Source organism: Metarhizium album (genome assembly GCF_000804445.1).
Source record: "Metarhizium album ARSEF 1941 chromosome Unknown scaffold_1, whole genome shotgun sequence".
NCBI classification, from domain to species: Eukaryota; Fungi; Ascomycota; class Sordariomycetes; order Hypocreales; family Clavicipitaceae; genus Metarhizium; species Metarhizium album.
Window position 1 is genome coordinate 1,760,357 of NW_024467575.1, and position 14,862 is coordinate 1,775,218.

The 14,862-nt window shown below is 54.2% G+C and overlaps 5 protein-coding genes across 5 annotated transcripts; 2 read left to right on the forward strand and 3 right to left on the reverse strand.

The window, feature by feature from the left end:
- Positions 1 to 1,109: 1,109 nt before the first annotated feature.
- MAM_00500 (uncharacterized protein) lies at positions 1,110 to 2,225 on the reverse strand (the record flags this gene model as incomplete). The annotated part of the gene is made up of 1 exon (XM_040819299.1): positions 1,110 to 2,225. The coding sequence occupies one exon, from the start codon at positions 2,223 to 2,225 to the stop codon at positions 1,110 to 1,112; it is 1,116 nt and encodes a 371-aa protein (XP_040682564.1).
- A 655-nt stretch (positions 2,226 to 2,880) lies between these two features.
- MAM_00501 (1-aminocyclopropane-1-carboxylate deaminase) lies at positions 2,881 to 4,022 on the forward strand (the record flags this gene model as incomplete). The annotated part of the gene is made up of 2 exons (XM_040819300.1): positions 2,881 to 3,085; positions 3,163 to 4,022. 2 exons carry the CDS (start codon positions 2,881 to 2,883, stop codon positions 4,020 to 4,022), a joined length of 1,065 nt encoding a protein of 354 aa, XP_040682565.1.
- A 753-nt stretch (positions 4,023 to 4,775) lies between these two features.
- MAM_00502 (NAD(P)-binding domain protein) lies at positions 4,776 to 5,716 on the reverse strand (the record flags this gene model as incomplete). Its single annotated transcript, XM_040819301.1, has 2 exons — positions 4,776 to 5,581; positions 5,647 to 5,716. 2 exons carry the CDS (start codon positions 5,714 to 5,716, stop codon positions 4,776 to 4,778), a joined length of 876 nt encoding a protein of 291 aa, XP_040682566.1.
- A 3,996-nt stretch (positions 5,717 to 9,712) lies between these two features.
- On the reverse strand, positions 9,713 to 10,796 carry MAM_00503 (Zn(2)-C6 fungal-type DNA-binding domain protein; the record flags this gene model as incomplete). The annotated part of the gene is made up of 3 exons (XM_040819302.1): positions 9,713 to 9,916; positions 10,004 to 10,576; positions 10,638 to 10,796. The coding sequence occupies 3 exons, from the start codon at positions 10,794 to 10,796 to the stop codon at positions 9,713 to 9,715; spliced, it is 936 nt and encodes a 311-aa protein (XP_040682567.1).
- Positions 10,797 to 13,817: 3,021 nt separating this feature from the next.
- On the forward strand, positions 13,818 to 14,537 carry MAM_00504 (uncharacterized protein; the record flags this gene model as incomplete). The annotated part of the gene is made up of 1 exon (XM_040819303.1): positions 13,818 to 14,537. The coding sequence occupies one exon, from the start codon at positions 13,818 to 13,820 to the stop codon at positions 14,535 to 14,537; it is 720 nt and encodes a 239-aa protein (XP_040682568.1).
- Positions 14,538 to 14,862: the final 325 nt, after the last annotated feature.

The following is a 14,862-nucleotide window of genomic DNA, read 5'->3' on the forward strand; positions in this document are numbered from 1 at the left end:
TCTCTGGATGGCGGCACCGACGCTGTAGTGAGAGGACGGTTGGCTGCACGGGAGAGAAGAGGGCAGCACTTGATGTGTTGAGCTGACGGTTCAGAGGTGAGGGGAGAAGGTGAGATGGTCATGACTGTATTCTGAGGAGGTTTCGTGGCTTTATTGTCCGAACGTTCCTCTTGGGAGAAGCAAGGACACATAAGTGTCATAGGACCCCGTCAAGGCAGTGCTAGAGAGCCAACTTCCGTATCAGCAACGTCACCATGACGCTCCAAGAGAGCGCTATCATGTAAACGGATCCGCGGATGACTTGGAAAAGAGGGAAAAGAAAGAGAACACACCTTTGCATGAGGTGTCTTGGGCATAGCATGCGTTGGCACTTGACACTTGATAAGGGCATGCTGACGGTCGAATTCCTCTGGGTCATGAAGACAGAGAGAGCTTCTAGGATACGTCTCGACGCACGTTTATCAATTTGATTTACGAATACGCACTCGAAACAGTCGAGTCGTGGATCCTAGCCTCAAATAAGCTTAACAGGTTGTTTGGCCAAGCGCTAGCAACTTTACTCGCAATCGCGTCAGTCCCCAAGGGCTATCTGACTTTGGTCAATGAGGTAAAACCCATTTGGTTCCATTGGAAGCACGCCAACTTGTCTGGTCAAAGTTTCCACGCAATTCGGCTTGACATAGCGCGAGCCTAGTCACTGGCTAGCGACGCGGACAAGCCGTCGTCACGACAGCGAAGCGTTGATCGCAGCAAAATCTGCCTGGACGTGGACCAATTGCCAAACGTGGAGTCGGATCTATTACGCCCGATATATTGCAGTCGCACGTCCACTGCTGCTCTGTATAAATAGAGCTCTTCGGTCATTGAATACCATGGCTGAATTGAGTCACCTCACCAAGCTGAGCCCATGTGACGGGTGCTCGAGTCGGTGGCCAAATCAGCAGAATGCAGAGCAGCGAAACAGATCTTGACTACTGAATGCCTTTTTGCCAGTCACTGGTACAGCTGGACGGGTGAGGGCCGGGTGTCCAATAAAGATTGCACCATGGGGATGGCGTGAGTATTCTTTCCATTGTTGGATACAAGGTTTACCTTGGCCTTTATGAACCCTACGTCTCTACTTTACAACGACCATTGTCGTCTATAAAGAAGATTTTCTTCTTTCTGGCTCCCTCTTCTTTCGTGATGATCTCTGTATTCCAGTTCATGTGCACGGCAATGCGATCTTTTCCCTCGCCACGGAGTTGCTTTAAGCTCTCGGCGTAAGTGTTTTCCCGGAACATGAACAACTGTCCATTGACGACTTGGGTTTGGTCAAGTAATCTGACGTTTAGTCTCCTCTTCTCGCGGTTGCTTTCGGGCATCATGTCTTCTGTGATGCCGCTTGGCAGTGGCCCGACAAGTCCTGCTCGCCCGTCATTCAGCAGCACATCCATGCCGCGCTGGTCATCCTGGAAGACTCGATCCCGATAGATCTTCGTCATCCACGATGAATCTTCAAACACCTGTAGCATCTCCGACCACAGCGAAATAGTCTCGTTGTTGCTCTTCATCCAGAACAACCCATTGCAGATTGGCGGCACAAGTGAGCCCCTGCGATACTCGTCGTGGAAAGCATCATGGCTGGTGTAGAATTCTCTCGCATCGGTGCTGTAGACCATGTCGACGGCCTCTCTGTCAGTGTCGTTCTGCGGCATGATGACAAGGGGCGACTGCCAAAACACTAGATCGGCGTCGATCATGAGGAGATCATGACCTGTGGATAGAAAATCCATGTAGAACCGCGGGCGTTGGCGCATCATGCGATGGTAGGCTGGACTGTTGCCGTGGGCGTTGAGATTGCCGCTCTCGGCCCACAGGGACGCATCTCGATATGTGGCAAAGCCCCTGCCACGCAACGTGGCCTGCGCCCCTTCGTCCAGGGCCCAGAACACGATGGAGTTTGGATCGAAAGAGGTTGCTGACAGAGAGCAGAGCAAGTTTTCCACCAAGTGGAGCATGCCCGTGTTCACCGGGACAATGACCACGGTGTTGTTAATCGCATGGGATTTGAAGGTCTGCAAGTCGGGCGTTGGAATACCACGGCTTGGCTGAATGGACGTTGACGATTTGGCAATGGGAGCCAGGTAGAAGAAGTAGACGACGCATATCAGGATCGCTACGGTACCGACTTTGAGACGATGTCTTCGCGCGAAGAGTAGGGCAGGAGACCATCCATGAGCCATTGCCTGCACTTGGTGCACGAGAGGTGAGAATGGCGACGTGTTCCAGTGTCGGGGTTCGCAATGTGTTTGCAGGCTCCTCTCCTTCTCCTTGGTGTCGTGGGCGGGTGCTCGGGGGGCGGGGGCCGGAGCGAGAGAGGAGGTCGAAGAAGAAAACGGCGTACGGCGGCTTCAATCCATGTCAGCACAGCCCCTTTTTGAACCTCCCTGCTATCAGGGGCATTATGCGGTGTCAAGTAATGGTAGCTCCGGAGGGCATCGATCAATTGATGGGACATTGGTCGCCTCTGACGGAGAGAACGGCACGAGTTGGCGCGAGGCAACGCGGATTGGCGTGGGGAAATGATTCGACGTCGGATTATGTGTGGCTGTGGCGCAGCATTCGGTACGGAGTGAGTGCCCGGGTATAGGTCGGTACCTGGCAGGTGCAGGCAGGTACGGTACCCAGGTACACCGGGAACATCAGGTACACTGGCGTTTCCAGTGCACCGTGCCAGCCGAACCAGCTGGACCCGTTGACCAGACGTCAAATTATTAATTAATAAGAGCACGCCGGCTGACCCAAGCACCCAACATCCCAGGTGCGCTTCATCAGTCCGCCCATTGCAACCATCACAAGACGCCGTCCAAAGTCCGAGACGCGCGTCGAGACAGCAACATGGCCACCCTGCCCAAAGACTTCGCTGCTATTCCGCGCCTGCCCCTTACTTTCTCGACACCGTTGCTCATTGAGCCTCTGGATCGTTTGACCTCGCACCTCATCCAGCACGGTCAAGCTCCCGCACGCTTGTTTGTATGTCGTGAGGACATGAACAGTGGCCTAGGAGGTGGCGGCGGAAACAAGCTGCGCAAGTTAGAATATGGTAAGCCAAGGCAAGCTACCAGACTCGCCTGCCTGCATGCCTACCTACGGTGCCTTGGACTAACAAACCCGTCCTAGTCTTGGCCGATGCTGCAGCTAAGACTCCCCGGCCTGAATATCTCGTCACCGAGGGTGGGATCCAAAGCAACCATGCTCGTCAGGTTGCAGCAGCTGCTGCGAAATTGGACTTCAAATCCGTCTTGGTCATTAGCGATATCGTCCCTGGGAGAAGCCATGGCTCGGACTCTCACCTTTGTAGAAGCTACAACGAGCAGGGCAATGTGCAAGTTACGGAGCTCATGTCGGCGGCACGCGAAGCACATCCTGCGGTAACGGCCAAGGAGCTCCTGGATACTAAACGCGCATATTGGATCCCGTCTGGCGCGTCGACACATCCACTGGGGGGGCTGGGTTACGCAAAATGGGCATTTGAGCTGGCCGAGAGGGAACGGGCCACGGGCGTCTTCTTCGACTCCATTGTGCTTGCAGTCATGTCCGGGAGCACGCTTGCTGGTATGGTTGCCGGCTTTGCGCTGGTGGACGAGCTTCAAAGGCAAGCGAGCAAAGTACCACGCCGACGACGATTGATAGGCGTGGCAGCAGGGCCAAAGTCCAGGGAAGACTTTGTCAAACTTGTATCTGGAATTGCAGAAACGACTGGCCGGAAAATCGGGCTCGACCAACCTGGCTTCACAGAGAACGCCTTCGAAGTTGACTTGCGGTGGCATGGCGATGCGTATGGCCGGCTAGATGACAGGACTAGGAAGTACATCAAGCTGGCGGCGACTACTGAAGGTCTGATACTTGATCCCGTCTACTCTGGGAAGGCTTTGACCGGTGTTTGCGGCATGGTAGAAGCAGGCGAGCTCCGCGGCAATATTTTATTTGTGCATACCGGCGGTGTGTTGAGTCTAAGCGCTTATCCTGACATGAGATGACGGCCCATCAAAATTGCGTCGTGTTGATGAACTGTCACAAAGGGATCTGAGGACAAACTGTTCTCGGTTTATGGTAGTGCTTCTCCTGGGGCATACCTCGAGTGGAATAGGTACGCTTCTAAGCTGGTCATGGGGGGGGCATTTGACCGTGCATCATCGTCATTGTATCGACATTGACGCGGCCTTGGAAACTATACCATGTTGACATCTGGGCCTAAAAGTCATGAAATTAGCGCCAAGCTGCGCCGGACACGGACACCGCTGAGCCGCTGCTAAGTTGCATCCCGTACTGCAGGTGGGAAACAGGCAACAAGGGATCAATAGGTGGAGTGACGAGTCTCAGATGCCTGTGCTCTGTAAAGCCGCGCCGCAGTCAACTGGGAGCATGTCCTGAGACTGAATGATATCACAGAAAACGGACGGTTTCTTCCCCAAAACGTGAGGCTCAGGTCAGACGGTGGGCGATTCGGCGTCTGCAGTTTCACACAATTAACCCGCAACCGAAGGCCTCCCAATATAGGTGCCATCCTTCAGCAAGCTCGATCAATACCATTCAACTATACAAAACAGGCTCACCGTCCAGGTTTCAAGTTTCAAATGGATGCTTCTGGGAGTGTCAAATGGAGGCAAGACGCGTCCTAGCCAGGGACGGCAGCTGGAACTTAACGTCCCTCACCCTGCTACCCCCGAAAGCCATCATTTTGCGACGCCAACAGTTACTTCATTTCAGCTTTTCCTACCCTACTGGGACGGTTACATGCCAGCCGAGAGCGTGTACCCGCCGTCAACAACAACAACGTGCCCGTTGACGTACTGGTTGGCAGCTATGAATAAAACCGTCGACGCCATGTCCTCATCTTTGCCAGGCCTATTAGCCGGTATTTTCCCCTCGTATTTCTCCTTGGGCAGTTGGCTCTTCTGTCTCTCGTCGCTCTCTCCAGCCGTCATTTCGCTTGGGAAGACGCCGGGCGCGATGCCATTGACCCGGACCTTGAGCCCGGCGGCGGCAACCTCCGCTGCCAGCATGCGAGTGACGTGGTTCGCTGCCGCCTTGGATGCGTTGTAGCTGAAGTGGTGCTGGGACGTCTTGACCAGACCCGAGATGGAGGTGATGTTGATGACGGTGCCTGACCAGCCGGCATGTCTCTCGCTGGACGCCTGGAGCAATGGTAGGAAGGCAGCCGTGGTAAAGTAGACGGCGGCCACGTTTGTTCGGTAGACGTCGGTCCAGTTATCAAACTCGGACTGCCGGAAAAGCGAGTCTCGCAGCTCCGACGCCGACTTGGCCTCGGCCGTCTGGTGATGCTCCGCTGAGATGCCGGCGTTGTTGACCAGGATACACAAACATTTCTCGCGCGACTCGACCTCGTTGACGAGAGATTGAATGCCCTCTTTGGAGGACACGTCGGCCGGGATGGCAATGACATTGCTGTTGTCGTCGCCGAAATGCTGCGACTTTGCGCTTTCGAGCTTCTCTCTTGTTCGCCCCGTGATGTAGACCTTGGCCCCGTTGGCGGCAAGAGCTTGTGCGGCCATGAGCCCGATGCCCGAGCCACCGCCTGTGATGAAATCCATGTAAGCATCATCTCCAAAGCCGTCGGGTAGACGTGGTGTTTTGGCTGACCTGTCACGAGGGCTACTCGGCCCTGAAGCTTGAACAGCAAGTTGCCTTTCAAGGTGTCTGTGCTTGCCATTCTGAAAGGGCTTGTATGTAATCGTAATCTTGCGAAAAGAGCGGGATGAATATTCGTCGACCTTGCAATCTGTGCAAGCGATACCACCGAGCGACGGAAATGAGGCAGCATGCTTGGTTGGGCGGGATGCGGCCTCTTTTATACGGAATGGCCCGGGGCCAAAACGAGTCGAGGCAAAGGTCACACTTATGCCATTCAATCCGGCAATTCATGCCTCTCTACGTTGTCTCAGCGTTGCATTCTGAGTGGCGCGAGGTGACGGCGACGAACAAAGATGGTGATGTCACCACCGCTCATCATTACGACAATCAGTCCAGCGGTTGTCGCAGTGCTGCATTCAGCCGGAGGTTATCTCCCGAACGTCGAGAACGCGATGATTGTGCGGCAGGATTCCTGACCTACCTGGTGATTTACAGAACCTGGTTTGTGGACGAGCTACCGCGATGTATTTGCTGAGTATGCCCGATCCCATCCGGCCGTCACCCACGCGCTTCATCACGACAGGCTCGGTTGCAGGCACGATTCAAGCCGTTTCCCTCGGGCATAGAACAGAAGAGTGAAGTGAACTGAAGGAAATGCCTCACATGTTCTCGGTGGAAATGCCAACGGCCGCTGTTTAACACGGCTCTGTCTAGGCACGTCTCACATGCCTTGATGACTCTGGATGCAACCATTTCATGGAGCTCTTGAATTCAAGTCGCCCAACTGGTGACGTCGTGACCTTGTTATCCTTCAACGATTGTTGCAAGTCGGAATATGCATCTGCATAAGCGCTGGGTGGTGCCCTCACATTCCTGCGTTGCACTGGAATTGTCATGCCAATCTTTACTTTTTTTTTTTTTTCAAGTGTTGAGCAAGATGCAATTTTCCCGTAAAGTATATCGCGCACTGCTATAGAGTAAGTTGCAGCTCCTCGCAAAATAGTCCTTGTCTAGACTACAGAGTAGAAAGCATACCTCGTACGCCGGCGCTGGGGAATTCAAAAACGGGCCGCTATTGTCGGATTTATCGATATAAATCGATTCAAGAACACACACACACACACACACACACATATATATATAAGGCTTATGGCATGTTCTTAGCGTGTGGATTACGCATTCACGGCTAGTCAACATGCTCTACAGTTTTTGGAATTCTACCAATGTTTCTATGAATAACCAGACTTCTCGCTCAACCTGCCAGCACATACGGACTGGCTGACGAGGATTGTAGGCTCCAATCATGGACTGCATACAAATCGCCCACGGAGTTATCATGCAAAGAAGGTATGTTCTTGCATGAGGCAGCCCGTCATTGGCTTGCAGCATGTTGCACCCACGGCCGCAGCGGCTTTCCGACAGTCACATAGATCGCATGAGTCTCTTGTCGGCGGATGCAGGACTCGGCCGAATGACCGTGTTGAACGCTAGTCAAACGGCCACAGTATGAACGAGAGCAACGACGTAGTCTTTATAGATGGGATGACCTAGTATCGATCAAGGAAGTCACGGCAACACTTGGTACGGCTTTGACTATGCTTCCGTTTTCGACCACGACCATGTAGTTTGACATGTGGAATACTTGGGCGAATTCCCCCGCGGAGGACGGTGTCGTGAAACTACGAGCTTTGAAATCTCTCCCGACTCTACTTGATCCAGTGACACCTTCAGTCCGTTCGTCCGTCTCCGTGAATCAAGCAAGACCTCTTGACTTCGGTCCGACCTTGTTTCCCACTAGCGGCACGGCCTTTTTTCAACGATGGCGTTTATTAGAAAATGGACAGGCCTCTCTTCCGGGACCTAGTCCGCTCTGTCGTCTACCAAGAATTCAAGGCCACGCCTAATTAGAACCGGTAGCTGACAGGCCGCGCCAGGAGTCGCATCTAAATTTGACGGATTTGCCGTCGTCAGCGGCCGCAGGTTTGGTACCATCTCGACAACCATTTTCGGGCGGATAACAACTCACCGGAACCAAGGGGACGCGGTCGACACCAGCCCCGGCAACTAGAGCCTGCCACCCTGGCCTTGATGAAAGCTTTCTGTGATGCCGTCCCGTGCTGGAGCCAGCTGTCGTTGACCAAATACTGGTTGGAGCACTGCTCGACCCGGTGTCCCTTTGGTTTCGACAAGCTGCCCGGCTTCTTGGGCGCCAATGGCGGTTTCCCACGCCGTCACCGTAACCTTTACCATTTGATACGGCCGGTCATGAAATGAATATGTCGTCACAGCCCGCCCGCCCGGCTGGTCAGTCCAGGAACCGCGCGGGTCCTTGACGGTGATGAATGGTGAATTCTATCCTTCGGGCCATGTCGATACTCTCTCTTGCATCGTACATGCGCGGCAATCGGCGGTGTGCCATGCTGACAAAACTTAACGTCGGAAGAATAATGACGATAATTACGAGAGTGCTCATTTTGACTTTGCAAAGTCCCACAAACCCGGTTATCTGCCTTGAACACCATGTTGATCTGACCAGGGACAGACAGACTCGTGGGAGATTGCCAGCCTTGGCAGCAAGTTTAGCCGCAAGAGTCCCGTCATGACGGACAGGGCCCCCATGCCATCGGGCCAAATTATCCAACTTTCGAGAGTTGGCATGGCAGGCAGGCCAACGGTTGGGCTTTGATTTTGATGAAAGCAGCTTGGGGGGGCAGCAAAGACGTGGAGAAAGACGACCGAGTTGGCACGCTGGTATTGGAAAATACTATTCGGGGCGAACAGAACAGAACAGGCAAAACAAGTCGAGTCAAGCAAAAGGTGACGAGTCAAAAGACGGATACGTACTCCATACAGATGACGGTATCGGGCCCGAGCAAAGAAGTTGCATGTCGGCCTCGGAATCCCGAAGACAGGACAGGCAAAGCACACGGGGCATCTCGCGTCTTACACCCCCGCGATTACTTGGACAGCTACGGAGCAAGAGGTTGTAATTGGCCAGTGTACGAGGGAAAAAACGAAATGTCAAATCTTGCTGCACTACTGCTGCCTACGGGCCAGGCAGCAGTATAATGCTTGTTGGTGTTTGAAAGGAGGACTCTTTCTGGACAGAGCCCGGCCTGGAGACAGACAAGGACAAGAGGTGCCATGCTACATCGCAAGCGACCCGCTGTGACTGGAGAAATATTGAACTCTGCTCAAGCAAAGGCTGGGGCTGAAGAATCATGGCTATCGGCGGCATGAGAGAGGAGAGTTCATGCCGGGACGCCTGGGCGAAGACGGAGCATCACAAGTTGCGGCAGGGCCCTTGGCATCAGCGAAGGGCGCCCACGAGGAAGTTGTCAATATCCTTGTGTGTACGTACAGGATTTCCTCAACTTGGCCATCGGACAGGAAGCCAACAATCCTAAATACTCCGTACACGGACCACGTCAGGCAGGTGCAAGGGTTAGGGTTAGACGACAGATTGCAACGGTCTACCAAAAGACATGGACATGTTCGGTGCACAGGTCAGTATCAAGGGTGTTGCACCGCTGGAAGATGCATCAATCAGCTAGCTGTAGATGTATTGACGCTTCCTTGGCCCGCATCTTTAAACCGTCTTTGTACTCCCATTGCCGGTGTGCCAATCCTCAGTCGCCCACCCGTCTTTCGACATTCTGACGTCGGCGTGTGCGTGGGGAAGATGTAGGCAACTTCGGGCCAGGCATCACATGGAAGAAAGTCTGTAGGTGCCCGGTCGCACGGTATGCTTCATAAGAAGGTATTCTCACGGCTTTGTGCTCCCGAAAAGCTCCAATTTCCCAGAGTCTGCCGGTCAATCGGGTTCCATTCCAAGACGCGAACGCTTTTGATAGCCTGAACGAGAGGCCGACATGAATGCGAGTGGCTTGGGTAAAGCCTTGATGAAATCTCTAGAAAAAAAAAAGGCAACTAGAGCACTGAAACAAGATATTCTAATCCCCGCCTCGAGGTCGCAAGGTAAAAAGTGACGATGAAAATCCACGCTCGTAAGAATGCCCTGTTCGCCAAACCCCTGATCCTTTCCGCGCCAATCTATTATTCTTCCGTCGACTTATTACGCCGCCTCTACTTTGGTGATGACGGCAGACTTGAGTTGACCTTTGGCGGTCTCGGCAGCACATATCAGGCAGATGGCTTGGGCGGCTGGAAGAGACGGCCGACACCCTTCGCTTTGGAGGAGCCTGTGTGCCTCTTGCAGGAACCTGTCTGCCAGCTCCTCACGCAGAGTGGTATCTAGATACTGTTTCAGGGAGAGAAACTAAAAGAAAACAAGAAGCAAGACAAGAGGAAAACCGTTTTAGTCCAGTGCGAGCTGAGAGGTAACGACGACGCTTTGGCGACTTACACACTGTTGCGCACAAATGGCGTTGACGAGCAGCGGCGAGCAGCATGCCGCGGCGGCGACGTTTCCCAACCTCATTTCGTTGAGAAAGGTGAGACGGTGAATGGGAGGGTAAACGTATAGGTAGTCAAAGGTGAAGTACTGCGAGATGAGCTCGGACACGACCTGGTCGCTGGCGACGACGGACCAGGGCAGAGCTCTGACGTTGATGAGGGCATTGGTGGTCGGCTCGATGCCCGTGTCGTCGGACATCTCGGTGGAGGCGGGGGACTCTGTGTACTCCGCCGTCAGGAAGTCGTTCCGGTCAAAGGACCGCAGGGCGTCGATGGGGTTGTTGTTGCCGCTGGCCCGGATGTGCTGGAAGACGCGGTACGCCTCGTCCTCGGACGACGCGCCGATGTACTCGTAGAGGCGCTTCAGCTCGTGAACCTCCTTCCTGAGCTGGCCCGTCTCCTTCTCCAGCGCGCCGTACTTCTTCTTGAGCGCCGAGGAGCGGGACTCGCCGACATCTGCGTCGTACTGGCAGCTCGTGTTGTTTCGCAGGCAGCGATCGCAGGTCGGTCTTTCGCCATCACACTGTCCATCAGTTGTCGGCTGACGAAGACATCAACGCAGCTCGTGTCTCGGATTTACGTACTTTGGCCTTTTTCCGGCGGCACCTCTCGCACGCGATGGGGTTTACGAAGCAGGTAGGCAGCGGGGCTGCATCTCGGTTCGTGCTCGCGCTGCTGGACCGTCCGCCGGGGCTGTTGGATTTGGCTGTGCCTGGCAGCAGTCGTTGGTATCTGGTCCTCATTACAGGCTGCACCAGGACGAAAGCAGAGAGTCGACGAGAGGCGGTTGAGACGCTCCGATGGGGGTTGCTTCCCGCTGCTTTGGTCTGCTTTGCTTTGCTTTGGTTTGCTTTGCCTTGGTCTGCTTTGGGGAGGCAAAGGCACCTTGAACAGACAGAGCAGTGGCCAGTCCAGGCCGGGCTTGCTTGCGTGCTTGCTTGCTTGCGGGGGACGGGGGGATTCAAGTGTCGGCGATGGCCTGGAGATTAGCCGATCTGACCTGGATCCCGGCTGATTATGAGCATCATCGGAAAGATGGGGAAATGCGATGTTCGAGCAATCACGTTGCATTGCATCGAACTCGACACACACGTACGTACCGCACCTACACACTCCATCCTCCGCACCGGTGGCCGTAGCCGTACCGTACCGAGTACCGCGCATGGCGGCATGGATGGTCGTGGTCCATGGACTCGTGGTGCCGCGATGCCAACCCAGGGGAGCGAGGACGGGGAGAAACGAGCCTCGACGCTGATTGGCCCAGGGCGTCGGTGAGGCGGCCGACGCGGTCAGCCAATAGAAGGGGGCCAAAGCAAAGTGCCACCAGCAACCTCAGCCACGGGCTTGGGCGTGCACAAGTCCAGACATGGCGAATCGACGACGCTTCGGCAACCAGCTTTCTGCTTCATTGTTTCAACGTCCATGCCCGCCGACTGGACGCCCCCCGCACGGCGTCCAATGAGCTTGCCAGCCGCATGGCCTTGGCTCTGGGTCTCGGGCATCGCTACTCCGTCCTCGGTCTTGGGGAAACCAGAAAGTGGTCTGATGTTTGCCGCGCATCTGAACTTGTTGGTGTCTTCACGTCAAAAAGCAAACCACCAGTCAACGGCCACGGGCTTGCTGAACTTCATTCCTCGTGGATCCACAGTCTCTCGTCTGGTCCTTTGCGTGGCGGTTCCGTTCCGTATTTTCCGTGAGCAACGCCTGCTCTTGTTAGCCGAATATCCCTGAGCAACGAGGACCCAGCTCTTTTCAAAACCGGGTCGGCAGCTGGGCCGCTTCCTTGCCTTGCGGAAACAGATGCCCACGGGCCATCGTAGGGATTCATCGACGCCCTCTTGCGCAATATGGGGTAGTCCAACGAAAACCGGGTCGCATGGGGGTAGATGCTTAAACCCTTCACCGACGCCCGGTTTCCCGACTCCCATATCTTGAAAATAGAGCCGTGCTTGCCGTCACGGCAGCCAGAATTTCAGCTCGACTGGGGGTCTCTGATCGCTCGGCTTTGATTGGTATTGACTGATGCAAGCCGAAGCCGGCGTGATGCAGGTGTACGACGGACATTCATGTCTCGAGGCGGTAGCCGCCATTGTCAAGAAAGAAGAGCTACAAAGAGCCTGACTGCCTGACTGCTCTTGACAAGAGAATCTTGTGCTCCACTGATGAATCGTCAAGTACTCCATCCGGAGTAGTTACATCGGAAAACCGAATCGCTAACCCAGAGCAGGATAGCACGCCCGCCTGGTGTGCGCTGTCACAGGATGGCGTGGCTGAGTAGCCAGGGGCATCGAACCACCACGTTACCTGGATGATAGCTCTTGGCTGAGGTGAATCGGCGCCAGAGACAGCAACGGAGAAAATGCCACGTACGAGGCGGTATATAAAATTGCTTGCCGTACAGAGCAGGGAGTCTGCATGTTTGCGGAGTAGCCAGATCGTTGAGCGTGTGGCATCCGTCCCAAGAGTTTGGGATTATATTCCCAGATTGACCGGTCTTTTTGTTTTCGACGCCTTTCCCTGGAGTGGGAAGAACGCTGCCAGTCTTTCGAGGACCCTCCATCGTGCAAGCAGCCTCGCAGGTTGATCGAATAACCCGAGTCAGAATATCACACTCTTGTTCCATGCTCCTTGGATTCTCGTCGAACCGGGTCATTTCATTACTAAACGAAGGAGTCCTATGTATCTAGTACAGAGAAACCGATGCCCCTCGGGGAGATTGCCGCCCGCCGGTTCGTGTTACAGCGTCTCTTGCAAAGACACCCAGTCAAAGCCAGGCCTTCCCTCGCACGAGCCCCCTACTTCTTTTATACCATTAGCTTACCCGCCTTTTATTGCGCAAAGGTCCATTATATAAACGTACTCCACAGTTCTGACAGGTGCAGCTCTGGCCGCAGCTACAGGAATTAGAGCCACTGCAGTTGCAAGTCGATCCACAGTCGCAAGTCATTCTGTCGATTCAAGGTTCAAATGTATATTAATATCGGATCCCAAGTCTCAAAGTCTTTGGTTTCAGATTCATCAACGGCGGGAGAAACTCCAGCGAGCCTCAGCTTTATATCCGACATACTCGCCGCCGTCGACCGTGAAATGACGTAACGAGGTGCGCCGTCGACGTTTACATGCCACCAAGCAATGTCTGCCCCGACCACCTTCATGACGTTATTACCCAGCTATAGAGACCATATATCGATTCGAGAAGGCAGCCGAGGTGAGCTGTCTGTCCGTCGAGATGGGGGGATCGCCGAGGACGGGTTTAGTGAAGCACCATGATCGACTCCCTTTTGTATCACGAATCGCCACGATATCGATAATCCGCTTCTCAAATTCAGCGTAGAGGAGTGATGAGCCCATCCATGGTTTAATCCAACAGCGCATAGAAAAATCCCCGTCTAAATTCAAAGAGGCCGACGAGAAAGTATGCGACTTGTCTTGACATGTCGTGGGAGAACCGCTTTGGACTGTTGCCGCAGATTCTCAAGTAGAACTTCCCGCAAATGTCTCGTCGCTGCTTTTTCGACACTGCAAGAATATTCAATGTCATCAAAATTCGAATCACCGGGTGACATCATTCACGTTTTGGCAACGGCCAAATCCCGTCGTGACATCATCATCACGAAAGCCACATCGCCACCAGCCTTTGCCATCCACTGTAAATGGCAAAATATACAAGCCGTATAGCCTGATACACTTGATCGCCCTTCACTCTACCCGCTCTCATACGTTACTAGTGGTTCGAAAATTGCAAAAGCATCACAGCCATCACCATGTGCCGCATTGGTCATAAGAGTTCCAAGGGCCGACCCAAGTACATTGCCGCGGACGGACGCCCTGGTGCTCGAGAAAAGCTTCAACCTAATATGGTGGGAACTCATGGTCAGACATCGATCGGAGGCGACTTGCCTGGGCCTGCACCCCATACTGCCGGGCCGCATCGACACGATATACTGAATAAATTGGATCCCACCGTCGATAGTCGTTCGGGGGGAGCGCAAATTCTCGGGCCTGGAGTCGACACATCCACGCGGGCATACGAGGCCTCGTATGGACCGGGCGTGACAAGTAATGCAGGCCCAGGCGTTAACCCAGCCGTCACATCGAGCATGACGACTTACTCAGCCCCCCCTCCGGGTGCTTCTGCCACAGCGCCAATGGAGAATGTGTCAGCGGGCGCTCGTGGTCCTCACTCCTCACGGCTTGCCAATGCCATCGATCCTCGAGTTGACTCGAATACAGGCAGTGACGCGGCCCACACCGACGACCGACATGCAGTCCCGGTTCACGGCGCTGAGCCCATGGCCACGACACAAGGCGAAATGTATGGAACACAGCAAGGGTGGCCTACAAGCACGCTTCGTCCGAGAGCAGACCTTGATCCGAACCTCCAAGGATCTGCCACTGCTCAAGCGCAAATCCCGAGGGCAGTTCACGTCGGCGGCACTCAACCTGGACCTGCGCCTCATACCGCGGGACCACATCGAAACTGATTTCATGAACAAACTGGATCCGACAGTGGACAGGAAGCGAGTAATCTGAGCGAAGAAGCTCACAACTCTGCGGTTCTGTCATTTTGGAGGCCATGTTCAAACTTTGCAGAGCCCTTGCGACACTGTTCTGCGGTGTAGCATACTTGACAGGACGGTCTGGCGGGAGTACAGGAGACCAAGTTGGACCGTCTTGACATAATACAAGATGGCCATTTTTGCTAGAACTACCGCAAAAGGACATGTTCACGCTCCTTACTGGCGCTTGAAATATTCTCTTGCCCCTTGTATTTCTGCGTTCTTATGACGTCCCGCTGGCATACACACG